This window comes from Scyliorhinus torazame, chromosome 3 (genome assembly GCF_047496885.1).
Source record: "Scyliorhinus torazame isolate Kashiwa2021f chromosome 3, sScyTor2.1, whole genome shotgun sequence".
Lineage (NCBI taxonomy): Eukaryota > Metazoa > Chordata > Chondrichthyes > Carcharhiniformes > Scyliorhinidae > Scyliorhinus > Scyliorhinus torazame.
The window spans coordinates 120,181,690-120,209,296 of record NC_092709.1 but is presented as its reverse complement, the minus strand read 5'-3'; the positions used below and the strand labels follow the sequence as shown (position 1 = coordinate 120,209,296).

General features: G+C 49.5%; 1 protein-coding gene across 5 annotated transcripts in view; it reads right to left on the bottom strand.

The window, feature by feature from the left end:
- Positions 1-316: 316 nt before the first annotated feature.
- The window catches only part of fstl5 (follistatin-like 5), a 1,269,795-nt gene continuing 1,242,504 nt past the window's right edge, over positions 317-27,607 (bottom strand). For all 5 annotated transcript variants that reach the window (XM_072496156.1, XM_072496159.1, XM_072496157.1 and 2 more), the window contains 2 exons: positions 12,394-12,518; positions 317-2,216 (listed from right to left, as the gene is read on the bottom strand). In XM_072496156.1, the coding sequence (XP_072352257.1) occupies positions 1,514-2,216; positions 12,394-12,518 (828 nt within the window). In that variant the 3' untranslated portion in view covers positions 317-1,513. The remainder of the gene's footprint in view (positions 2,217-12,393; positions 12,519-27,607) is intronic.

Sequence of the window (27,607 nt, the reverse complement as noted above, 5' to 3'; positions counted from 1 at the left end):
CAATCTTGTCCACGGGATGGAGGATGATGACTCGCTGTGAGATGAGCTCTGATGCTCCTCATTGTTTGACAAAGTCCCACCCAAAGTGTTGACGGGGAAGCAGCAGAGCATCTCCAACAAAATGCCTAGACACTGTTCATGCAGCATGCTTATGTTTGTGTTTTCAAGTGTTGAGCACTGGGGATCAATATCAATAATTTGAGCCTCTTAAAATAAGTGTGCAATGATACTTTCAGAAACATTTCCAATGTTCTCTTGTATCACATCACGTGGATCAAAAGTTTCAACAGATTCAGACTCACCAAACAACAAAATGTAAAATGTAAGATCTTTATTTGCCTCCAGTGTCAAGCAACTTTCTACATAGACAACATTTGGAAATTAGGATACCCATTACATGACATAGAACAATGTATATTTGACAGGCAGATGTTTACATAAGAGACATTTCACATTGTCGATGTCCACAAGATAAAACATTACTGGTTAAAAAAAAAAAGAGGAACATTTAGTCGCTACAAATCAAAACATCTTATCAGTCAGCCGCAGTAATTGAGCAGATTCTTCCCACATACCATATTTTCCAACTAATAGCTGACAATCACAGGGCCTAGAATCTGCTATATACATACATGATCGTAGGTATAAAATCTTGTTAACAAGACACAACTAGTTGTCGGAAGTCAACCTAGAAAATTTCAAGCAGAAACCTAAAAACATTATGAGCCATTATTGGAGCACGGCACAAATTGCCTGAACCACATTTAACTACAAATTGATTGAGAGTCCCAATATGTTGCTGAAAAGGTGTTCACAGTTTAGTGTAAACTGGTTTCGCATCAATACATCTGCTGAGGAAGAGGAACCCATTACTTCTTTCCACGATCTATAAACTGATATTGGGGACATCACTACTTGCTGTATTATTGAATTAATCAGTACTTGCTTGGACCTACTCTCAGCACTAATAAAATGTTGGGACTGTTGGGACAGCTTTTTTCTGTGTTACAAACAACATGTAGCCAAAATGGGAATAATTAACCCTCTTCCTGGAAACTTATTGCTCCAAGGTACAAATAATTCTGGATTTGAAATATTAAGTGAGATCATTTTTGATTTTGGAATCGACAAACCAATTTTATATGAAAGTAAAAATGGAAAAAGAGGGTAAAAACGCACAAATGGGTGTTAGTATGTCTTCTATAATTCCTTGCAGCTCTTAAATTCTGTATAGCTAACAGATTTTGTAGCTGAAAATGCTTTCTTGTACAAGTTAACTTAACATTTGCAGCCTACATCTTAGTTGTTAATCGCACAAATAAATTAGGCAATTCAATTGGTATCTATGGTTATGTCAGGTGAACATTCCTGGTCTTTATGTCTGCAAACTTGCTTTGTCTTTAATTATTTATCTTTTGCAGTGGACTAAAGAACAAAATTGATGTAGCACAAGTTGCAGAGTAAATGCAGTGGAAACCCAGGAATTAGATAAGTCCTTTTTAGATTTATCCTTTTATGCTTCACCAACCCAAATTATTGTGTTGCCTTTTTCCACTTCAGTGATTTCACAGTTTAGTTTATTAAGCCTTCCATCCAGAATGAACAAAGATTCTTTTGATGGGGTCATAAGATACTGGCCAAACAGACCACTGCCTGCAATTACTCGGTTTTTACTGTTCCATGGCCACTCTTCTATCTTCATCGGTTCTTTCAGGCTTTTCACCATCTTCACTTTCCCTGTGGAGAGTTCCACAAAGAGCACGTCCGTTTGCACACCGGAGCTGGTGAAGACATTGTACTGGTTGGCTTCGGTGAAAGAAGGCTGAAAGGTGGCGTCGGTGATATGAAGGTTTGTGTGAATCTCAAAGGATTCCAGGATTTCCCCTTGGACGGTAATGGACTGAACTCTCATGAGACCATTTTGATCATCTATACTGACCAAGTAATGTCCATCTGGAGAAATGTAAGGAACACCTGATATATCACCATTGTAGCCAATTACAGAATCGGTGACACTGTCAATTATGATTTGTGGTTCAGTTGCAACTGTACTGCCAGCATTACAATGAACAAAGTAGTATCCACCAAGGTGAGTATAGGCCAATGATTGTGGGACACAGTTATATTCTTTCAAACTGATGGTCTTAATGTATGTCATAGTTTCAAGGTCAATTTTGTGAAGGGCTGGTTCACCTTTGTGAAGAATAAATCCAAATCTGCAAATAAAGATACATAGAGTATTACTTGCAGTACTTCCAAAAATAAATCTATATTAAGGAAACATGCCTAAAATACCAGGAAAATTAGAAATATACTGACTTGCACTTGAGAAAACTGCAAACTGCAAAAGTGCAAACAATGCACAACAAAATCTGTAAAGCATCTAACTGTGAATCATTCTCCTTGCCACAAAATCACTCAAAATCAATATAATTGCCAGGATTCCTCGAGTCGGTGCGGGATCGAAGAATCGGCGTTCATGCCGAGACAGACTGCGACGTCGGTCCGACGCCGGGTCGCGAACCTCCGAACCGGCTAAAACCGCGCAAACGCGGCGGGCACAGTGCAGCCCGGAGAATCGCTAGAGGTGGCCTGGCGTGCGATTCTCTGGGCCCCCAACGATACTGCAGTCCGGATGGTCATGCCGGCGTGGTTCTAACATGCTTTAAAAAAGCGTCAACCAGTCGTGGTAGCTGACGCTGCAGCCGGAGGAGGGAGGGGTCGGCGTGTGGGGACCCCAGGACAGCGAGACGGCATGGCCGTGGTTGCAGGGGGTGTGAGGGAGGCCCCCCAGGGTCGAGGGGATGGGGCAGACACGCGGCTGCCGGGCAGGGCCCTTCATGACAGGGTGGAGCCAACGCCACGGATGCCATGACGGCGGCCACGCAGATGGGCACCCACCCCAGTCGTTGGCTCAGCCCAGGCATCCCGGCCATTCGAATGTGTGCTGGATCCTCATGGGGCCCCCCCACCCAGTTGGCGGTATGCACTGGCGGGTAGATCCAGGGCCGCACCACGCCAGCCCCCAGTGAGGGCAGTGTAATCAGACGGTGGCCCTGGCAGGAGGGACGGGCAACAGGAGTCGGGGCACCGAGGGGGTGGGGGTGAGGGGCATGCATGGCTGGGGCGCCAGCTGCCAACCGGGTTGACCATGTAGCCAATGGCACCTAGTTATGGAGGGAGGTATGCGCAAAGATGAAACTTTGTTAACCTCCACCCCCTGCAGATCGTAATGTTTGGGTATCTTCCAGCGCTGTTTGCCACCAAGGCGGGAGTCGTTGTCCTCCATGAAGCTGGAGCAGGGGCATGACAGCGAGGCGGTGGAGGCTGCAGCAGAGGTGCATGCCGCAGTGAGTCAGGTGGCAGCCGCTCAGGCTGGAGGGCTACCCGCGCGAAAGGTGCAGGAGGAGGACGACGACCACGACGAGGGGAAGCCACAGGACAAGGATTCCGAGGAAGAGGAGGAGGACGAGGAGAGGGGGGAGGAGGAGGCGGTGCCAGGGCCACGGAGGTGCCTGTTGAGGCCTCATGTGTACTGGACCGCATGTCCTTCCAGGACCTCTCGGCAGGGCATGCAGGAGGAGACTCCGGGTGAGGCGGGAAACCGTCATCCATATCTGCCACTTGATGGCACACCTGGCACCGCGTGGGACTGGGAGTGAACACCCTCTCCTGGTGGCCCTCTCAAGGTGATGGTCGCCCTGAACTTCTACGTGACGTGGTCGTTCCAGTCGACGAGTAGGGACCTAGCTGGCATCTCCCAAGCGTTAGTGCACCGGTGCATCCGTGAAGTGCCTGATGCCCTGTATGACATCATGGACATTCAGTTCCCCGTGGACCGCGCCCACCAAGATGTCCTGGCAGCGGGTTTCACTGCAGTTGTCAGGGTGCCCATGGTCCAGGGAGCGATCGATGGGGTGCACGTCGTCATGTGGTCACCATCGGATAACAGGGCTATGTTCATGAATAATAGGAAGGGTCCTACTCCATGAACCACCAGATGAGGATCCTGCACATCTGCGCCCGTTACCAAGGCAGTGTGCATGACGCGTTCATATTGGCACAATCGTTCATTACCCATTGCAGTCGTGGCTGATGACGCCTATGCGGAGGCCAGAGACCAACGCGGAGCACCCCTACAATGATGCCCATTGTGCGACCTCCAGCACCCATCGGAGAGGGTTGGCCGATTTGTTGTGGTACGCTGCGTCCTCCACAATATAGCCCAGCAGAGGGGCGATGTGCTGGTGGAGGAGGTGGAGTGGGAGGGGGTGGGCAATGTATGGGACATGGGGGCTGGACAGGGACGGGTGGCTGTCCAAAGCCACCGGCTAGGCCAGCGAGCATGGGAGGAGTTGATAGCCGCACGTTTCACCGATTTGGGGGGGGGGGATTGCTGAGCATGGGCACGGGCAGTACAGTACGGTATCACCTCACCACTGACCACCCTCACCTCCCCCACCACCGACCACCCTCACCTCCCACCTCCCTTGCCACCGACCATCCTCTCCTCCCCCACCACCACATCACCCGCATGCACACCACGCATTACACATCCACCTGCGACACAACGAGCTGCGCTCACACGGTTGCTAGTGAAAGCGGGTCTGGTCCATGGCATGGAGGATGATGACAGCCTGCTCTGCGATGAGCTCTGAGCTCCACATCGTTACACAATGTCTGACTCATCCTCCACCTGGATGGTCCCTGTATGCGAGCTGGATACTGCATCACATGGCCCTGTCGTCTCGCTGGGGGCAGGATGGCGTGGGCGACAAGGCGGGGGGAGGGGTGGGGGGGCGCATGTCACACTCACCAGAGCTCAACGTTCCATCAACCCTCACCCACACTGACACTCATGTTCCCGCCCCATCCCCGCACGCATCGGACTGAGCACAGAGGCAGCTTTCAGAGGTGTTACAGTGAGTTTAATAAGGGAAAGTCTGTACATGTGCCCTAGCCCCTATAACTAATGCCCTGCACCCGTCTACCTTTCTGACCTTCCGGGCCCTATGACTACGTCTAGGTGTTTCCCCAGGCGGCACAGCAGAAGTAGAGGCAAACTGCCCTGTGACTAGGATTCCCTTTGGCGGTTGTTTCCAGGGGTGGCCCGGCCTGGATGGGCCAGGCCGCGCCTCGGGCGGCCAGGATGGCGTGCTGCCACCCTGTTCTGCCCGCTGCCCACTGCCCACCATATGCACTGGGGGAGTGGGGGGGGGGGGGGTGGGGGGGGAGTCCGAGGTGCTGCAGTGTTCTGGGACCTCCCCTGGAGGCTCGCTCTGGTTCTGAAAGATAGCAGCCATGGAGCTCAGGGTCTGGGTCTGTGCACCTGGGCAAAGGCGCCGATGCTCTCAGCGATGGCCTGCTGAGACTGGGCCACATTGCTGAGCGCCGCTGCGATGTGCAGCTGGCTCTGTCTCATGGCTGCCTGTGAGAGGGCAGCCCTGACCTGGGCCATGGAAGCCGTGTGCACAGAAAGCCCCAGGCTTTGCATACTCCGACCCATGTCCGACACTGTCGCCCCCTTTGCCTCCACCGCGGACGCCAAACGTGCGGTGTCGCCCTGGGTGGCACTCATGACCGGCACCATTCCCTGCTCCTGCTCACCGATGCACTCCTCCATCTGCGTCTGCAGATTCTGGAAACCGGCTGTCATTCCCTTCTCTCGTCCCTGGGTCTCTTGACTTCATCGGGTCACTGGGTGGGTGTAGAAATTCCAGGAACCCGGGACCTGTCTGAGCGGCAGCTGGATCCTGGGACAGGTCTGCCCTCCGACCGTCCGACCCCTCGGCTGCTCCTACCTCCACCTGCTGTACCAGAGCGGCTGTGTAGGGCGCACCAGGAAGTGTCCCAGAAGCCTCATCGCTTAAGAGCCCAACCGATGTGATAGTCTCTGCGATGGTGGAGGGTGTAGGAGATAGCAATGACGGAATGCCCCCTCTGTCCTCATCGGACCCGAAGTCCGGGGTACCCTGGTTGTCATGTTTGTCTGTCCCGTGTGTTGGTCCCCTGGGTTGTGGTGCCATGTCTGTCAATATAGCATGCATGGTTAGACAGGCGGATGGAGGTGAGCGGGTGGGGTGAGGGGACGGGTGAGGTGAGGGGCTGGCGCCAGGCAGGGGGTCTCACTTGATGGTGCGCCTGCGATCTCGACATGGGCAACCTCCCAGTCCTCGGGTCTGCCAGCTACGTCCAGTACACTCTGTTCATGCACAGTGAGGGATTGCAATTCAGGTGCACCCCTTCCGGTTTTCTCGTGCTCTCGGCGGTTATGGGCGCTCTTATCCTGGGGCAGGGGCACACAAACATAAGCAGTATTAGGTGGTCCGACGCATGCAGCTCAGCAGTTGGGTCTATGTTGGCATAGGTGCACAAGGCATCTGACCAATGCGGCTGGCATGGGTGGGTGCAGCCATGTGGGTCACAGCTAGGGTTGTATCGTCCCCCTGGGGGGGGGGGGGGCAGTGTCACATGTGTGGGGGGTAGGGGTGTTAGTGCCATGGGCACAGTGCTGTGTACTCACCCTGGCTGCCCTGAGTAGACCGTTCAGCTTCTTGTGACACTGCTCGCCAGTCCTGGGTGTCATCCCGACAGCGCTGACGGCATAGCTCACCTCCCTGCACATACGCAGGATGATGTTGGCTGCGGTCCTGCAGCCGGGTCCGCGGTACAGGGCCTCCCTCCTCTGCTTGACGGCGCCCAGGAGCATTTAGAGGTTGCGGTATCTGAACCTTGGCGCTGCAGGGCAGACTGCCATCTTGAAGCGTTGGCTGTGTGTGGGTGTTCACGTCTATTTGAGTGGGCCGCGGCGCCACATCAATTACGCGGCACACGTCTCTGACACCGGTCTGGGGCCGTGCCCCCACGTTTCCCGTGGTGCCTGTGCTGGCCCCTGTGGGCCGCAGAATTGCTGCACTTAGAGCAATTGTTTTAGTATGCAGTAATGATGCGTTATCAAACACCTGCCAAGGTGCTGTATTGATTTCACATGTTCCTTTGTATAAGGTTTTACCCTGAGATCAGGCGGTTTCTGCCACAACTGATCAGTTATACTCCAACCAGGCGATTATTTAATGTTCAAATGCAAAACATCAAAGTCAGTTCCCTCACGTACACATGGATATGTACCTGTTGCGCACTTAATTACATTTGAAATGTCATTAATCAATCATATTAGTATAGTTATGTCACAAAATCCTGAAATTGTGATGCAGTTTACTTTCACACAACACAGTCTAAAGTTTCTGCTTTTTAACACTGCAGCTGCTCAAATGCAGCCTATTGCTCAAATCCAGCCCATGTTACCTGCTGCTCCAGCGGCGGCTGTTGCAGCACCTGCAGGAATATCAGCAGTAACTACAATTTCACCACCGGCGCCAGAGCAAACATGTACCCTTGCTCCATTAAAATCACATAAGGAAATACACAATGTCTTTTCTGTGGTAGAGTAGGACACTGGATGGCAAAATGCTATCAAAAACAACGGATGGATTCGAGAAATGATAATGAAGTAGACAATGTTCACTACAATACATCTCCACCTCGTGGTCAACCATGTAACACGTACCAACAAGACACACCCAGTTTGGCTTCTGGTCAGCAACACTGGCTAAGCAACTACAACCATGGTTTGCCTTTACAGTTAATCAACAACAGTATCATAATAGCCCAACTGTTTACCACATGGCTTTACAGAATCATCTCAGGCAACTGCCTGTTCGGCCTTCCACCATTATCCAATATGAAGATGATGTTCTGATAACCTCCATCAATAAAGGTGATCATGACAAAGACTTACGGGTGGTCTTGAACCACCTCAGTACCAACAGTCACAAAGCTAGCTTTCACAAAGCACAAATTGCCCAGAAAGATGTTTACTTGGGACAGAAAATTTCCAAGCGAAAAAGGGAACTTACTCAGAACAGAACGGCTGCCATCAAAGCAGCTAAAGAAACCTCAATGTATCGCTAAAAAGTTGCCAAGAACTGTCAACTTAAGAAAACTGTCATTATTCTGAACGTTGCTTTATTAATTTAAAGAAATTAACATATCTTGTTAGCTGTATTTCCTTTAACAGAATCGACAAATTTATCGACAGAAAATCAAGATACAGCACAAGATTGGTTCAGTTATATATTTAATAAGTTATTGTATTTGATATTTTAAAATAAATGTTTAAAATTAGCCTGGAAATTAAAACTTCAAACAATGTGGAAGCTGGTTTTTAAAAAAAACCAACAATCTTTGATTAAAAGCCAAAAGAACAGATCGTTCAAAGACATTTGATAACGGGAATTTGGCAGCAATCCAACTTTTACTCCCAGCCCATTTCAGTGACAAAAAAAAAGTTTAGAGATGCAAATGGCAGCATTCCAAGCTATACGTCTCTTTTTGTCTCTGCAAGAAAATTAACCCTTTCAACAAGCTTTTGTGTATAATCCAGAAGATGTCAAAGACTTGACATCAATTTTGATAATCATTTTACCATTTATTACTAGATCATATGTTCAACTTTTATTGTATAATCATTTTATTTGTATACAAGAAGTTATTATTAATTGTTTATTGCTGAATTATGTAATCATGATATCAATTTTCAATCAGTATATCTGATCTGTAGAATGTTAACTGTAGTATTACAAAATCGAATGGCACTGGACTGTGTGCTAGCTGAAAAAGGTGGCACCTGAGCCCTGATTGGTGCAGAGTGTTGCACTTTCATTCCCGATAACTCGAAAGAAGTTAAAGATTTGGCATTACATATCCAAAAAGAAATCAAAAAACTGGATCCACCCCAATTTATCTCTCTCTGGGATAAAATTTGTGGGTGGTTTGGACACACTGGAATGTCCACAATAAGAATAATCCTATTCTCCTGTGTAGCTGTATTCATCATTTACATAACATACCAATGTGATCAAATGTGATTAATTTATTAATTATAAGAATTATTTTGAAATGCCTGTTGCAATGTTAAGTGTCCATTCTATTGTTTGAAACTGTAATGACAATATGAATGAGTTATTCTTTGCGCTTTTACCTATCCTATCGCATTAATGATGTATTTTAATCTTTTCTGATATATCTCACTTAATTTTTCGATTTATCAAAGGGCCGACTGTCGAAGCCAGGTATTTCGAATACAACCAGTATAGGTAAAAGATAGCTGTTTAAGCATGAGTGTTGAGCCCCAGTTTTAAATACCCATTTATACAGCATAATTCACTTTTACTGAGGTCCATTGTTCTGGAAAATGCATATTTTCAGAGTCAGTGTGACATTAAAACAGCACAGTTGCAAGACGATTTGACACTGCTGTGCTAATTGTCAAGGACAAGGACTGAATACCACAGCAACATGAAGGCACCATTGTTCACAATGCAGATAACAGCTAGGTCAGAAAAGCTAACGTTGCACATTGAAGATGGACGGCTTGCCATCAAATCAAATGTGTTTGAGTCTAACCCAAACCAATTAGGATTATATTGGGGTGTGATTAGATGACTTAAGACAGATATGAAAGTGTATAACTGAAAAGTTGCCGCCCGCCATTTTGGTGTTGTCTGGTGTGTTGTCTTGTGTTGTCTGTCCTGAATTTCTGTCTTTGATTCTAGTCTCCATTTTAGAGATGTCTTTTGGGGGTTCTGTCAGCCTGTCAGTCTACCAGTCTGTGTCAGTGATGTTAGTCCACTTTTGACTTTGAGTTTAGCTGAAGATTAGCTTTCTCTCTCTCTTCATGTTTCATTGCCAGACTTTGACCGTTTAAAAAAGTTACTTTCGAGCTGTCTGCCTAAGCAAAAAAGATAATGTATGTAATTCTCTGAAAGGTTCGAATTGTCTACGAATTGCCTTTTAAATGACTTTCAAATTGTAATCAAGCAACTACAAATAAAACAATTCTTTTTGGCACCTGAGAAGTTTTAACTGAAATTTCTGCTGAGTTCCAGTAGTCGCAAAGTGCTACTGATAACCCAATAGCAGAAATGGTATAAATTCCTTCAACTTTACGCAGTCGAATAATACTAGGAATCGAACAACTTGGCATAGTCCAGAAATATTACAAATCTTACAACTTGTCGTATTGCGCCAGGACTTTGATTCATCAACTAAGCTTCCCCCAAACTTGGCGTAATTCGACAGGTTAAGATCCCTTTCAAATGAAAGATTCTAACATTGGCGAGTCAGCCAGGAGTTAACGTTCTTTCTTTCAAGGATTATTACAAAAACCTTCCATAAATACGTGAAGAGAAAAAGATTAGTAAATACAAATGTAAATTCTAATGGGGAACAAAGAAATGGCAGAAGATTTGAACACATAATTTGGTTCTGTCTTCACAAAAAAGAGCGCAAATAATCACCTAGAAATGTGAGGGAACCAAGGGTCTAGTGAGAGGGTGGAATTGAAAGAAGTCAGTGTTAGTGAAAAAAATAGTGCTGGGGAAATTAATGTGGTTAAAGACTGACAAATAAACAGAGCCTGGTAATCTACGTCCTAGACTATTGAAGAAAGTGGTCCTGGAAACAATGAAAGCATTGGTGATCATCTTCCAAAATTCAATGGACTCTGGACAGTTCCTAAAGATTTGAGAGTGGAAAATGTAACCCCATTGTTTAAAATGGGAGGGAGAGAAAAAGGGAGAATTACCAACCAGTAATGGGATGAGAGATGGGACAAAGCCAGCAAGGTTTTATGAAAGGAAAATCATAATTAGCAAATCAACTGAAGTTTTTTGAGGATGTAACTAGTAGAATAGTTAAGGGAGAACAAGTGGATGTAGTGTATTTGGACTTGAAATGAAATGAAAATCGCTTATTGTCACAAGTAGGCTTCAAATGAGGCGAGCATCGGAAGGCGGTCGGTCGGCCAGTCGGAGGTAGCGGCGGCCAGCGTACGGTCGGGTGAGCTGGGCTCCCGGGAGGCTGTGGAGTGGTCCCAAGATTGTGCCCTCATGAGTCGCACGTGGCGGGTGAGGTGCAAGATAGCCTCCAAGATGGCGGCCCCTGTGGGTCGCACGTGACGTGTGAGGTGCAAGATGGCGGCCCCCGTGGGCCGCACATGGTGGGTGGCGCGGCAGCTGGGGGAGGCCCCGACAGGCAGCAGGCAACGCTGCTGGGCCTAGATGATTTAGGGGGAGATCGGGTCTGGCAGGCTTTTGCAAAGTGGCCCTTCTTCCCACAGCCATTACAAGTTGTGGTCCGTGCTGGGCAGTGTTGTCGGGGGGTGATTACTCTGGCCGCAGAAGTAACACTTCGAGCCTCCGGCGTTGGTGGGTCGCTGTTCGGCGCAGGCTCGCGTCACACCCGGGTCAATTGATGGCTGCGCCCACGAGGCCCACGAGGGTGCCACGCGGTCGTAGGTGTAGGCCCCCATGTTCTGGGAGGCCACCTCCAGCAAATTGGAGAGTTGTACTATCTCTGGAAGGCAGAGTGTCCCCCCCTTTTAATAATCGCTGGCGGATATATAGAAAATAGAACGATACAGCGCAGTACAGGCCCTTCGGCCCACGATGTTGCACCAACATGGGAAGTCAAAAAACAATAGCCATCTAACCTACACTATGCCATTATCATCCATATGCTTATCCAATAAACTTTTAAATGCCCTCAATGTTGGCGAGTTCACTACTGTTGCAGGTAGGGCATTCCACGGCCTCACCACTCTTTGCGTAAAGAACCTACCTCTGACCTCTGTCCTATATCTATTACCCCTCAGTTTAAGGCTATGTCCCCTCGTGCTCGCCATTTCCATCCACGGGAGAAGGCTCTCACTGTCCACCCTATCTAACCCCCTGATCATTTTGTATGCCTCTATTAAGTCTCCTCTTAACCTTCTTCTCTCCATATTACCTGGTGATTCTGTTGGATTTTCAGATTTGTGAGAAATTAAATGCTTAAACACGGTGTGATATATGTCTTTACTACAGCTGTGCACCAGTGTTATTGTGAAGACAATAACTATGTTAGTGTGCTTGGTTGAAGGTCAATATTTATCCATTCCTCATTGACATGGGGAAAATTACATGTGCCGATATTAGATCCAATACAATCCACGTGGCAAAAATTGCATCGCTCACCCTCCCTCCTCTCCTGGATTTGATGATATATTAGCTATCCTCTGCTGTATTTTCCACTAACTTGTCTATGTACGTCCCTCTATTTTTGACTACACAGAAAAACAAATCAATAAAACTACAAATGTTTCAATAAATTTCAGGCCAACTGAATTTCATGCTAATTAACTGGGACATATTAAAATAAAATCAGGAATCTTTACAGTTTTATCTCCATTGTAAAATTATTGTTGCTGCTACCTTTGGGTATTTTTTTAATTCTTCTCCCACAGAAAGCTTAAACTGAGAGTGAAATTGATCCTGTTATGGGTTGCACACCTACCTGATGTGATTAATGATGAGAGTTGTAGATGGAATGAAAAAATCATCCACCCTGTCAAACTGCTTGCCGACTGGTTGGGTGTGGATGGTGTGATGGGCTGCACTCCCACTGGCCTGATGAATTACCTATAGAGAAAAAAAAGTAATAGAAAATTTGTTGAATATACATTAAAATTTCATGAAGGTTCTTAAAATGACAAATCGCGATTAATCAGGAAAAAGTGTAAATTATTATCGTGTGGGGGTGTTCAGTTTTAAAATATATGCTATTGAAGTAATACCCAGTATTATTACTGTAATGCTTTTGGTAGTACAGAATTTGAATACCGCATGAGAGAAAATGCAAGAATGCCAAATTTCAAAGGATCACAATTTAAACTATAGCCTACCAGCACCCTTTTCTCGTGTTGAATAAATTGTTCTAATAATTTGAAGGAGACTTTTAATAATCTTGGCTAAAAAGGCCACACACTTCTTTGCCATGGTGAATTATTTCATACTTGAAGAAATGCAATTTGTTGCTGATTTTAAAAGGCCATGATATTTTATTTCCCATTATGTTTGCCAATAATATATTATGAGAAAATGATATAAAGGGGAGTTTTAGTTCAGCTTTAGAGTAGTGCTCATTGAGGCTCTGCTGTAGCTGCAACCAGTTAATTAGATAACTGGTCGAAACGGGTTTCCAGAGGCTAGATTCAGTTGAGCATAAAAGTAAGCTATTTTGTTATGACACCCTGGGCCAATGCATGGTCAATTCCAACCCCACTTGACCCAGAGTCGCAACATGGTTGAAATTAATTTTAAAATACCTGAGATCTTCGGCTGCCCAATAACTAGTCAGCAGGTTTGTAAACATAAATGCAAATTAACTTCTTATCATTAACAATAACAATTGTGGCATGGTCGCAGGGTGGCTAGCACTGCTGCCTCACAGCACCAGGGACCCAGGTTCACTTCCGGCCTTGGGTGACTGACTATGTGGAGCTTGTATTTTCTTCCCATATCTACATGGTTTCCTCCGGGTGCTCCAGTTTCCTCCCACAGTCCAAAGATATTCAGGTTAGGTGGATTAGCCATGCAAAATTGCCCCTTAGTGTCCAGGGTTGTGAAGATAAGGTGGGGTTACGGGGATAGGCTGAGGGAGTGAACTTAGGTAGGGTGCATTTTCAGAGGACTGGTGCAGACACGATGGGCCGAATGGCGTCCTTCTGCACTGTAGGGATTCTCTGATTTTATTAAATAGGCAACAAATGCAATTGGTTAACTACGATCAAATCTCAACCCCCCCCCCCCCCCCTTTTACCTTGGTCCCACCATTTACACATATACAAACAGAAAAACAAACACAGAGGGGAAAGAGAGGTGTAAAATAATGATAAAAGTAAAAAGTCTTCGTTTCAGATGGATGGCTTCTAGTTAACTTCTATCTTCAGTCTCGGCTTTCTGATGGATGTTATCCTTTCTTTCAGCTTGTAATAGTTTTCACTATTGACTCACAAAAATAGCAAGCAGCCAGCATTCAAGATGAAAGCGAGAGAGAGACAACTACTTCTTTGAAGGTCTAGAAGTTTCTGCCTTCAGACAGCAGGCAGCAGAGCAGAGAGAGGGAGCTACTTCCACCTTGATGGTCTAGTGGTTTGTCATGGGTTCTCTCTGGAAAACCTCACCTTACAGAAACCAATTGCAGTTGGTTACCAGGCAGAATACTGTCCCTGGCCAATCCATTGGCCATCAGCCAACAAATTAAAACAGATCCCTCCAATCTCTTGGGTGTCATAAAGTCTGGGTTCTTCTGCCCAAAATATAAAACTTTATAACACAGTACTATTTTGATACTTTGAGTTCCTTACTTCCTCAGCTCAATTTAGGAGTATGTCTGCATTAATGATCCATGAACCAAAAACCGATAAAGACAAAATAAAGGAAATAGGAACTAACGGAATCAATAGGAAGGGTCCTTACATTTTTTAAGTGCTGCCTTTGCCTGCACTGGCATGCGCCTTTGGACTGCAATAGAGTGCGAAAGTTGGAGTTTGGTAACCAAAGGATTTCGGTGAGGTGGGAGAGAGATGATCTTTTCCTTCTCTAACTTTCCTCAGAAAGAAGAGTAGCAGCCTCAGTAAGTAGGACCTGGTGAGTATTTCTACTGTCCTTAACATCCCCTAAACTAGAGGGAGTACAAGTACAAGGAGTGATTTAAGTTGAAGTCATGTCAGGACAGCTTGGCCATACACAAAGCTCCTCTTGTGCAGTGTGGGAAGTCAGCGGCACTTCCAGTGTCCAGGGTGACCACATGTGCAGGGAATGTCTCCAGCTGCCGTTACTCAAAATCTGTGTTTCAAAACTGAATGTGTGACTGGAGTCACTGTGGAACATCGGCAAGGATGAGATCTTCGGGATAGCACATACTGTGAGGTAGTCACACCACAGGTGAAGAGTGTACAGGCAGAAAGGGAATGGGGGACTGCCAGATGGAGCAAAAGGACTAGGCAGACAGTGCATGAGGTCCTTGGGTCAATTTCCCTCTCTAACAGTTTTTTTATTTTGGAAACTGGTGGAGCAGATGGTTTCTCAGGGGAATGCAGCAAGGGCCAAGTCTGTGACACCACAAGTGTCTCAACTGCATGGGAGGGGTAGATAAAAGAGTGGGAGAGCAATGGTGATAGGTAATTTTACAGTTAGGGGAACAGATGGGCGTTTCTGTAGCTGCACACATGAAACCAGGATGGTATGTTACCTCCCTGGTCCCAGGGCCAAGGATGTCATGAAGTCATAGAGTCATACAGCACAGAATGCTGTGTCACAGAGTTGCTGCAAGGCATTCTGACGAGGGAGGGTAAACGGTCGGAATTTGTGATCCATATTGGTTCAGTACCAACGATGTGTGTAAGAAGAGATACAGGCCGGGATTCTCTGATCCTGCGCCGGGTCAGAGAATCCTCGGGGGGGGGAGGTGCGAATCCCACCCCACCACCGTCTTCCCTATTCTCCAGCGCTGTTTTTCGGGTGCCGACGGGATTCCTGCCATGCTGGTCAGGGGCCGTCGACAGCGGCGCCCCCTGTGATTCTACGGGTCCCAATGGGCCGAGTGGCCTGCAAGTTTTGCCCAGTCCCACCGGCGTGAATTACTCACCTCACACACGGCGGGACTTGGCAGGTACTTACCTGCACACTTGTGCGGGAGCCATCCTGGGGGGATCCAACCCTGGGCGGGACCCCCATGGTGGCCTGGCCCGCGATCGGGGCTTGCCGATTGACGGGCTGGTTCCGTGAGGGCCTTCATTCCTCAGCGCCGGGCCCCTGTAGGGCTCCCCATATTGCCCGGGGGCCGGTGCGGAGAAGGGTGCCCCCGAGCCTGCGTGGAAATACACCGGCCGTTCTGCGCATGCGCAGAAATACGCTGCCCATTCCGCTCATGCGCAAACTCGCGCCGGCCCTTCGCCGCCAGTTGGAGCTGCGAGAACCACTCCGGCGTCAACCTAGCCCCCCCATAAAGTGGAGAATTCCTCACTATATAGTGAGCTAATAGTGAGAATATAGTGTGCTAAGGGGGGGCTCAAAGGTAGTAATCTCAGGATTACTCCAGCACCATGTGCGAGTGAGAACAGGAGGAAGAGGGTTGACCAGATAACTGCCTGGTTGGAGAAATGGCATCAAAGGGAGGTATTTGGATTCCTAAGGCACTGGGACTAATGTTGAGGAAGAGGGATGTATACAAGCTGGGCAGGTTGTATCCCAGCAGGTGCAGGACCAATATCCTCGCAGGTGCATTTGCTCGTGCTGCTGGGTAGATTTTAAACTAGAATGGAAAGGGGATGGGAACCTGAGGTCGAAAGATAGAAATGAAGACAGAAAAGTAGAAAGCAAAGGTGGAAGGCAGAGGACACTAGAGTTAGCAATAAATAGGGCCATAGTACAAACAATGTTAAAAGGACATATCTAAAAGCACTGGATCTGAATGCTCATAGAATTCACAATGAATTAACAGTGCAAATTGGTGTACATGGGTATGACTTGTTTGTGATTGTGGAGACATGGGCCGGGATTCTCCGACCCTGCACCGAGTCAGAGAATCCCCAGGTGAAGGCGCGAATCCCGCCTCGCCGCCCCGACCCCGCTTTCCCTATTCTCCGGCACCGTTTTTCGGGCGCTGGCGGGATTCTCCGGGTCTCGATGGGCCGAGTGGCCGACGAGTTTGACCCAGTCCCACCGGCGTGAATTACTCACAACACAGACCGGGGAAGCGAGGATTGTTTCCCGCGCTTAGAACGGAGGGGGAGAGCCTGTGAATGGGGAGCAGGAGAGGAGGGTGTGCCACACAATGGGAGGAGTCGAAGGGGAGGCGGGAGTGGACGGGGTCAGCAGGAGTCAGCTGACTTGCGGAAGTGCAATGGGGGGAGTAAACCAGCTAGGATGGGTCCTAGCCCGGGGGGGGGGGGGGGGGGGGGGAATCGAGTTGCTGCTTCTAAGATCAAGGAGGAGCTGGAGCGAGTGGGGTGGGTCAAGAAGGGAGTATGCCGCTGTGGGGAACGGGCCAGGTGTGGGGTGCGGGCGCATGGCTGGCCGAGGAGAGGGTCATGGCTAGTCGGCGGGGGAGGGGGGCGGGTAGCCCCCTAATCCGGCTGATAACCTGGAATGTAAGGGGACTGAATGGGCCGGTTGAGCGGGCCCGCGTGTTCGCGCACCTGAAGGGGCTCAAGGCGGATGTGGTTATGCTCCAGGAGACACACCTGAAGGTGGCAGACCAGCTAACACTGAGGAAAGGGTGGGTAGGTCAGGTGTTTCACTCAGGGCAAGATGCCAAAAATTCGGGGGGTGGCGATCTTGGTGGGAAGGAAGGTGTTATTCGAGACGTCAAGCATTGTGGCAGATAATGGCGGTAGGTACATAATGGTTAAGTTGCAGGGAGAGAGGGTGGTACTGGTCAATGTGTATGCTCCGAACTGGGACGATGCGGGTTTTATGCGGCGTATGTTGGGTCGGATCCCAGACTTGGAAGTGGGGGGCCTGATAATGGGGGGAGACTTTAACACGGTGTTGGATCCTGCACTGGATCGCTCCAGGTCTAGGACGGGTAGGAAGCCGGCGGCGGCTAGAGTGTTGAGGGGATTTATGGACCAAATGGGAGGGGTGGACCCTTGGAGATTTGCAAGGCCGGGGGCTAGGGAATTTTCATTCTTCTCACATGTCCACAAGGCTTATTCTCGAATCGACTTTTTCATTTTGAGTCGGGCGCTGATAGCGAGAGTAGAGGATACCGAGTATTCGGCAATAGCCATTTCGGACCACGCCCCGCATTGGGTGGACTTGGAGATGGGGGAGGAAAGGGACCAGCGCCCGCTGTGGTGCTTGGAGGTGGGGCTGTTGGCGGACGAGGAGGTGAGCGAGCGGTTCCAAGGAAGTATAGAGAGGTACTTGGAGACCAACGACAACGGGGAGGTCCGAGTGGGGATGGTATGGGAGGCACTGAAGGCGGTGGTGAGGGGAGAGCTGATCTCCATCAGGGCCCACAAGGAGCGGAAGGAGCGGGGGGAGAGGGAGAGGCTGGTGGGGGAGATGGTGAAGGTAGACAGGAGGTATGCGGAAGAACCTGAGGAAGGATTGTTGAGGAAGAGGCGCAGCCTCCAGGCCAAATTCGACCTGGTGACCATCAGGAAGGCGGAGGTGCAATGGAGGAAGGCCCAGGGGGCGGTCTACGAGTATGGGGAAAAGGCAAGCCGGATGCTGGCGCATCAGCTTCGGAAGCAGGACGCAGCTAGGGAGATCGGGGGAGTTAAGGACAGGGGAGGGAGCGTGGTGCAGAGTGAGGTTGGCATCAATGGGGTCTTCAGGGACTTCTACGAGGAATTGTACCGATCCGAGCCCCCACGGGAGGAGGGAGGGATGGGCCGTTTCCTGGACCAATTGAGGTTTCCAAAGGTGGAAGAGGGACTGGTGGCGGGACTGGGGGCCCCGATTGGGCTGGAGGAGCTGATCAGAGGGGTAGGAAACATGCAGGCGGGGAAGGCACCGGGGCCAGGCGGTTTCCCAGTCGAGTTCTATAAAAAATATATGGACCTGTTGGGCCTGCTGTTAGTTAGGACCTTCAATGAGGCAAGGGAGGGGGGGGGCTTTCCCCCCGACGATGTCCCGGGCACTGATCTCCTTGATCCAAAGCGGGACAAGGATCCCCTGCAGTGTGGGTCTTACAGACCGATTTCCTTGCTAAATGTAGATGCCAAGGTGCTGGCGAAGGTCTTAGCCACGAGGATTGAGGGCCGCAGATCATCCATGAAGACCAGATGGGGTTTGTGAAGGGGAGACAGTTGAACGCGAATGTGTGGAGGCTTTTGAACGTTATGATGCCGGCGAGGGAGGGGGAGGCGGAGATAGTGGTGTCGATGGACGCTGAGAAAGCCTTCGATAGGGTAGAGTGGGGGTACCTGTGGGAGGAGCTGAAGAGGTTCAGGTTTGGGGAGGGGTTTGTCAGGTGGGTTAGGCTGTTGTATGAGGTCCCGATAGCGAGTGTGGCCACAAATAGGAGGAGGTCCGAGTACTTTCAGTTGCACCGAGGGACGAGACAGGGGTGTCCCCTGTCCCCCCTGCTCTTCGCACTGGCGATTGAACCCCTGGCTATGGCACTGAGAGAGTCGAGGAACTGGAGGGGGTTGGTGCATGGTGGGGAGGAGCATAGGATGTCGCTTTATGCGGACGACCTGCTGCTGTATGTGGCGGACCCGGTGGGAGGAATGCCAGAGGTAATGAGGATCCTTAGGGAATTCGGGGACTTTTCGGGGTACAAGCTCAATATGGGGAAGAGCGAGCTGTTCGTAGTTCAGCTAGGGGACCAGGAGAGGGGGATTGGCGAGCTCCCACTAAAAAGGGCGGAGAGGAGCTTCAGATATTTGGGGGTCCAGGTGGCCAGGAGCCGGGGGGGCCCAGCATAGGCTTAACTTTACAAGGCTGGTGGAGCAAATGGAGGAGGAGTTCAAGAGGTGGGACGCGTTGCCGCTGTCCCTGGCGGGTAGGGTGCAGTCAATCAAAATAACGGTGCTCCCAAGGTTTTTGTTCCTGTTCCAGTGCCTCCCCGTGTTTATCCCGAAGGCTTTTTTCAGGCGGGTTAACAGGAGTATAATGGGGTTTGTGTGGGCGCGAGGGACTCCGAGGGTGAGAAGGGTGTTCCTGGAGCGGAGTAGAGATAGGGGGGGGCTGGCGCTGCCCAACCTCTGTGGGTACTACTGGGCCACCAATGCGACAATGGTGCGCAAGTGGGTGATGGAGGAGGAGGGGGCTGCATGGAAGAGGCTGGAGACGGTGTCCTGTGTGGGTACGAGTCTGGGGGCGCTGGCAACGGCGCCGCTGCCGCTCCCTCCAAGGAGGTATACCACGAGCCCGGTGGTGGTGGCGGCCCTCAAAGTTTGGGGGCAGTGGAGGCGGCTTTGGGGGGAAGTTAGGGCCTCGGCGTGGACCCCATTACGGGGGAACCACCGGTTCGCCCCAGGAAGAACAGGTGGAGGGTTTTCGGGGTGGCACAGGGCAGGGATACGAAGGTTGGGGGACCTGTTTGTGGACAGGAAGTTCGCGAGCTTGGGTGAGCTGGAGGAGAAGTATGGGCTCCCCCAGGGGAACACCTTCAGGTACTTACAGGTAAGGGCGTTTGCCAGACGGCAGGTGGTGGAATTCCCACGGCTACTGCCACACACAGTACAGGACAGGGTGCTCTCGGGGGGGGTGGGTGGGAGTGGGGAAGATCTCGGAAACTTACCAGGTGATGCAGGAGGAGGAGGCGGCCTCGGTGGTGGAGTTGAAAGGTAAGTGGGAGGAGGAGTTGGGAGAGGAGATCGAAGAGGGGACGTGGGCAGATGCCCTAGGGAGGGTGAACTCTTCCTCTTCATGCGCGAGGCTCAGCCTCATACAGTTTAAGGTGCTGCACAGGGCACACATGACCGGGACAAGGATGAGCAGGTTCTTTGGGGGTGAGGACAGGTGTGTTAGGTGTGCTCAGGGAGCCCAGCAAATCACACCCATATGTTCTGGGCATGCCCAGCGCTGGAGGAATTTTGGAAGGGCGTAGCGAGGACGGTGTCGAGGGTGGTAGGATCCAGGGTCAAACCGGGCTGGGGGCTCGCAATATTTGGGGTGGCAGAGGAGCCGGGAGTGCAGGAGGCGAAAGAGGCTGGAATTCTGGCCTTTGCGTCCCTGGTAGCCCGGCGAAGGATTCTCCTTCAGTGGAAAGATACGAGGTCCCCAAGGGTGGAATCCTGGATCAGCGATATGGCAGGGTTCATTAAATTGGAGAGGGTGAAATTCGCCTTGAGAGGGTCAGTACAAGGGTTCTTTAGGCGGTGGCAACCGTTCTTAGACTTCCTGGCAGAACGATAGACATTGGTCAATGGCAGCAGCAGCTCAGGAGGTGGGGGTGGGGGTTTACTTTATTTTTGTTTATGTTATTTACACTGGAAGGGTCTGAGGGGGTGTATACACCTGTTGTCTTAAGTCGGGGTGTTAATGTTAATTTACTATTTAGGTAGGGGGGGGGTGAGGGGTTTGGGGGGTTGCTTTTTTAGATTGTGTTTTGTACTTAACCCTGTTGGGTTCTTTTTTCTTTCTCATTTTGTTATTGATATTTTATGAAAACCTTTAATAAAATTTTTTTTTTTTTTTTTTTAAATCGTTACATATGGTCGGGAGGCAGGGTCCAGCTCCAACTGCAGGTAGGCGTGACTCATATCTAATTTTGTGAACGAGAGTCCACCTGCAAGCTTCGCGTAGAGATCCTCTCTGCGAGGCATTGGATATCGGTCGAGTCGGGAAGCCGTATTCACTGTAAGTTTTTAGTCGCCACACAAGCGAACTGTGGCATCTGGCTTCATTACAGGTACAATTGATGCTGCCCAGTCAGCAAAACGGACGGGCCTGATAATACCCAAACTCTCCAAACGAGTGAGCTCCCCTTCTACCTTCTCGAGCAAGGCGTAAGGCACCGTGGCCCCTGGTTTGACTTGGATACGGGCTACGGCCCCTTTTATTTTCCCCAAATCAGGCTGGAATACATCTGGGTATCATCCTAGCACCTCAGTCAACCCTTCAGAAACTGTTTGGAGGATGTGCTGCCATTGCAACCGCAAATGGCGCAACCAGTCCCGACCCAACAGGCTGGGCCCATGGCCGCGCACCACCATAAGTGGGAAACGCCCCTCCTAGTGTCCATAAACAACAGGGGTCATTGTAGTTCCTGCAATGTCCAGTGGTTCCCACGTGTAGGTGGCCAACCTGGCCTGTGAGTCGGTTAATGTAAGGGTCTGTATACCCTGCTTGATGCGGTCGAATGTCCTCTGGGCGATCACGGAGACCGCTGCGCCAGTGTCCAACTCCATCTCAAGCGGGTGGCCATTGGCCCGTACTGTCACCTTAATGGGGGCCACACGGGGAGCTACCACACAATGCAACTGCAGGCAGTCGTCCTCCGTCTCCACGTCCTCGGGAGTAGTCGCCGCAGGTTCATCCACATGGAAGGTACTGCCCCTGGGCTGGTCCCAGTTACGGCCCCTGGGCTGGTCCCAGTTTCGGTCGGAACAATGGCGGCTCTGGCACCCCCAGGACCGCCGTCCGCGACCGGGTCGGCGCCTACAAGTCTGACTCCTCATCCATTGGTTCTGGAGAAGGCTCCCTTCGGGGAGGAATGTCCGACGGCCACTGGCGTCGGTCCGGACGTTGCCTCGCCCAAGGTACCGCAGGAGTGCGGGGGGACGTTTTCTGACGGAAGGGGTTGCGCCCCAAGGCATGCACTTCCATTCCCTGTAGCTCCTGCACTCCTCGTTCTGCGCTCTCTCGGGACAATACTATTTGAATGGCCTGCTGAAAAGTCAATGTTGGCTCAGCTAATAACTTTCTCTGGGTGGCCGCATTGTTAATACCGCAAACCAAACGGTCGCGTAACATTTCTGACAAGGTCTCACCATAGTCACAGTACTCCGCAATCCTGCGTAGCCTGGATAGAAAATCGGCAAGGGATTCTCCAGGGGTCCTCTCAGCGGTATTAAACAGCTGGAGTATCGTGGACGGGGTTGGGTTAAAATGTTGCCCCACTATATTCACAAGTTCATCAACGTTTTGGTGTCCGGCGCAGCTGGGTACGTAAGGCTCCTAATCACCCCAAACGTATGCGGGCCGTAGGCGGTGAGCAATATGACCACCTGGCGCTCGTTTTCGGTGATATTGTTTGCCCGGAAATAGTAACGCATCCGTTGTGTGTACTGGTTCCAGCTTTCCAGCGCAGCATCAAAAACATCCAAACGTCTGTACAGAGGCATGGTATAATAGAAAACAACTTCCAACCTGTATCCAACAAAAATCCAGGGAGGTGGCTTCAGCAGTGTAGACAGCTATTCACTTTAACCTTCGTCGCCAGTTTTGTGAGGGCCACGAAGAATCCAGCACGAGTTTTAAGGATACAAAGTAATAACATTTATTTACAATAACATATATATATATATATATATATAACAGCAGCAGCAACTTCCCTTGCTGCACACTCCTTCCTGTTGGTTCCTAAACTGGCCAGCTTTATTTATACTAGGAGTTTACTCATGGTTTCTCCGCCCCCCTCATTGGGGAAGCTCATACTCCCACAGGATTGTGGGATTGTCATTAGTCCCCAGCCAATGGTAAGTAGGCAGGTTATAACAGAGGACAAAACTGCACACAATATTCCAGGTGGCCTCACCAAGGCCCTGTATAATTGCAGCTCTGCTCCTGTACTCGAAACCTCTCGCAATGAAGGCCAGCATACCATTTGCCTTTTTTACCACCTGTTCTACCTGCATGCTTACGTTCAGTGACTTGTGCACGAGGACACCCAGTTCTTGTTGCACTTTCCCTCTCCTAATTTATGGCCATTCAGATAATAGTCTGCCTTCTTGTTTTTGCTGCCAAAGTGGATAACCTCGCATTTACGGTAGCACAGTTGCTTCACAGCACCAGGGTCTCAGGTTCGATTCCCGGCTTGGGTCATTGTCTGTGTGGAGTCTGCACGCTCTCTCGGTGTCTGTGTGGGTTTCCTCTGGGTGCTTTGGTTTTCTCCCACAAGTCCCGAAAGACATGGAGCTGGATTCTCTGTTTTTGGAACTATGTCCCCATGCCGTCGGGAAAACGGTGGTCTTTTACACCAGGAAAACTGACGTCAAATAGCCACAGATTCCCTGTTTTGCTGGGGGCTAGCAGGCAGCTGCCATAGAGCTTGCAGCTCTAGCTGCCGATACGGCCCCCCGCACTTGCGGCGGGTCAGAGGCCGCGCATGCAACAGCGACAGCCTCCTGGACCGCCAAAATAGTGCCCCCGATTGGCCACTTGCGCACCACACACATTGCCCCCAGCCCCAAATGAAGCCCCCCCTGCCCACCGATCGGCAGCCGCCACACGAGGATCACAGACGGTGGGACCATGTTCGAACCACGCCGTCGGGAATTTGGCCGGTCGAGGACGGAGCATCACGGGGCAGGCCTCAGGCAATGGCCTGAGGCGGTGGTTACTTGGTGCGGCGTACTCCATGAGGACGCCAATTTTCGGGGGGCAGAGAATTGCGAAACCAGCGCCGGTCCCGATTTTTTGTGCCAACAAGGATTCTCCGCCCCATCGCCAAATGTGATTTTGGCGGTGGGGGGCGGAGAATCCAGCCTATGCTGTTAGGTAATTTGGTCAATCCCAATTCTCTCTGTGTTACCCGAACAGTTGCCGGGATGTGGCGACTAGAGGCTTGTCACAATAACTTTGTTGCAATGTTAATGTATGCCTACTTGTGACAATAAAGATTATTGTTATTATTATTTATCCAAATTATATTGCTTTTGCCATTCATTTGCTCACTTATTCAATTTGTCCAAATCTCACTGAAGCATCTCTGCATCCTCCTCACAGCTAACTTTGTACCATCTGCAAATTTGGAGATCCCACATTTAGTTTCCCCATCCAAATGGACTGACCTCATTAACACTACACCCGGTATTCTTCATCCGATGCCGGTGCTTATGTAGTTAATTTGTATACCTTGTGTTGCCCGATTATGTATTTTCTTTTATTCCCTTTTCTTCCCATGTACTTAATGATCTGTTGAGCTGCTCGCAGAAAAATACTTTTCACTGCACCTCGGTACACGTGACAATAAACAAATCCAATCCAATCCAATCATTAATATATAATGTTAACAGTTGGGGCCTAGCACAGATCCTACCCATCGGAAGAAGACCCATTTATTCCAACTTTCTGTCCACTAACCAAATTTCTATCCATCTCAAGGCACGTCCTACAATCCCATGCACTTTGACTTTACATAGTTATCTGCTATGAGTCCTTGTCAAACGCCTTCTGAAAGTCCAAATAAATCACATCCACTGGTTCTCCCTGGTCAACCCTATTAGTTACATCTTCAAAGAATTCTAGTCGATTTGTCAAGCATGTTTTCCCTTTCGTAGATTCATGCTGCCTTTGTCTGATTACACCATCGCTTTCCAAATGCTGTGTTGTGAATGATAATGGAAGTAGTAACTTCCCTACTACTGACGTTAGGCTCAATGGTCTATAGTTCCCTTTTTTCTCTCTACATCCCTTTTTGAGTAGCAGGGTTCTATTAGCAACTCCCCAACATGTAGAAACCATTTCAGAGTCCAAAGAATTCTGGAAAATTATCATCAATGGATCTACTATTTCTAAGGCCACTTAGTTAAGCACTCTAGGATGAAGATTATCAGGCCTGGAGATTTGTCTGCCTTCAATCCCTTTAATTTCCCCAAACCCATTTCTTTACTCATGATAATTTCCTTCCGCTCCTCTCTGAAACTTGTGTTTCTCAGAACTTCCGGTATATTATTCATGTCAGCTTTTGTGAAGACAGAAGCAAAGTACGAATTTAGTTCCTCAGCCATTTCTTCGTTCCCTGTTATGAATTCCCCCGTTTCTCACTGTAAGGGGCCTATATTAGTTTTTAATCAATCTTTTTCTGTTTCCAGTCAGTTTCTTGTTCCCCGCAAGCTGACTTACATATTGTATTTTCCCCTTCTTAATCAAACCCTTGGTCCTCCTTTGCTGAATTTTAAGCTATTCCCAATACTCAGGTCTTTTTCTTTTTCTTGGTAATTTGTATGCCTCGTCTTTGAATCAAATACTATCTTTAATTTCCATTGTAAGCCATGGTTTGGCCACAGTTCCCTGGCTACTCTTGGGTCAAATAGGAATAAATTCACTTATTTGTTCCGTGAATGCCTGCCACTCCCTGTGCACTGCCTTTCCTTTCAGTAAAGTTTCCCAGTCCATCATCACCAGCAAATGCCTCATACCACCATAATGACCTGGATTGAGGTTCAGGACCTTGGGCGCGATTCACGCGACGCCGCTCCGAGGCCAGTCCGCCGATTCTCTGGTCACCGGAGAGTCGGTGCCATTGGCGCCGGCAGCACAATGCCGGTCGGGTGCCGCTGTACGCAGACCCCCTGCCGATTCTCCGCGCGGGACGGGCCAATGGCTGCCGAGATAGGCCGAGTCCCGCCAGCACCGTTCACGTGTGGTCCGAGCCGGTGGGACCTCAGCGTGCATGGCAGAATGGGGGGGGGGGGGGGGGAGATCCGACCCTGGGGGAGCCTCCACCGTGGCCTGGCACGCGATAGGGGCCTACCGATCGACGGGCCGGTTTCTCCTGGTGGGGGCCTTTAACTCCGCGCCGGCCCCTGTAGCTCTCCGCCATGTTGCATCGGGGCCAGTGTGGAGAAGGCAAGTAGCGCGCATGCGTGAGTGTGTGCCGGTCGCAACGCGCATGCGCGAGCATGGGCTGGTCGCAGCGTGCATGCGCAGACCCGCGGCAACCGTTTAACGCCGGTATCGGCAGCTGGTGCTGCGAGAGTCGCTCCAGTGCCATACTGGCCCCCTGTAGTGTGCAGGATTGCTTATCCTCAGGGCCTGTTGATGTTGTCGTAAAATGCGACGGCGTTTATGACGGCATCAACACTTAGCCTCAGGGTCAGAGAATCCTGCCCTTTGTTCTCAGAATCAACTAACTCACTATCCACCTTGATAAAGAATTGTATCATATTATGGTCACTCATTCCCAAGGATTCTCTCACAACTAGATTACATAAGAACTAGGAACAGGAGTAGGCCAGCTGGCCCCTCAAGCCTGCTCCGCCATTCAATGAGGTCATGGCTGATTTTTGTGGACTCAGTTCCACTCTCCGGCCGGTACACCATATCCCCGATTAGATTACCAACTAATCCTTTCTCATTGCACACACCCAGTCCATGATAGCCTGTTCCCTTGTTGGGTCCTCAATGTATTGGTCCAGAAAACCATCCCATATACACTCGAGAAATTCCTCCTCTATTGTACGGTGATTAATGACTCACCCAATCTATAGGCAGATTAAAGTCATTCATAATCACAGATGTTCTTTTATCACATGGCTATCTTATCTCCTGTCTAATGCTATTCCCAACATTACCAGTGCACTTTCTTGCGATGACCTTCCCTACGGTCGACAGCAGGGAAATTCCTCTGTTGTTACTGCAATTGGACTGGTCATCTTTTTTGAAGATGGTCACAATTACGGCATCTGAGATCTCCTGGCATGTTCTCCTCCTTCCAAATAAGGGAAATTAGGTAATATATTTGTGCCTATAGCACTTCTTTGCAATGTTTTCATGGTTTGGCGGAAATTCCATCTGCTCCTGGTAGTTTGTTGACCGTTAGCTGTATGATGGCCTTTTCCACCTTGTCCTGGGTTGGGAGTGTGCAGAAATGGTGGCATGCTGTGAGATGGAGTTGAAGACATTCACATTGAAGGAGGTTTTTGAAATGTTCCTTCCAGTGTGTGTGTTGACTGCCTCACTGTTTTTGAAGAGCACCTATCCTTTCTTGACCAGCAGTGGGACGGGCTTTTGGGTATCTTGACTGCACTAAAGAACCCTTGCACATCATAATTTCTCCACCCACCATCTGTTCTTTAGGGGGTGTTTTTTTTGCTCGACGCATTAAAAGGCTAAATGCATCCAAGAGCCATAAATTTCCCAAATAAACAATCTGACCTCAGAACTACTAATCTTAGTGGACCCCTGAATTGAAAACTTAAAATTAAAGTGCTTAATTATATAGCTTTTAAAACTGTTCCTGCCTCCATGTAGCTTCTGTAAACCCGACAGCTGCTGAATCTTGACCACCTCGCACAAAATGTATTAACACCTGGAGTTAG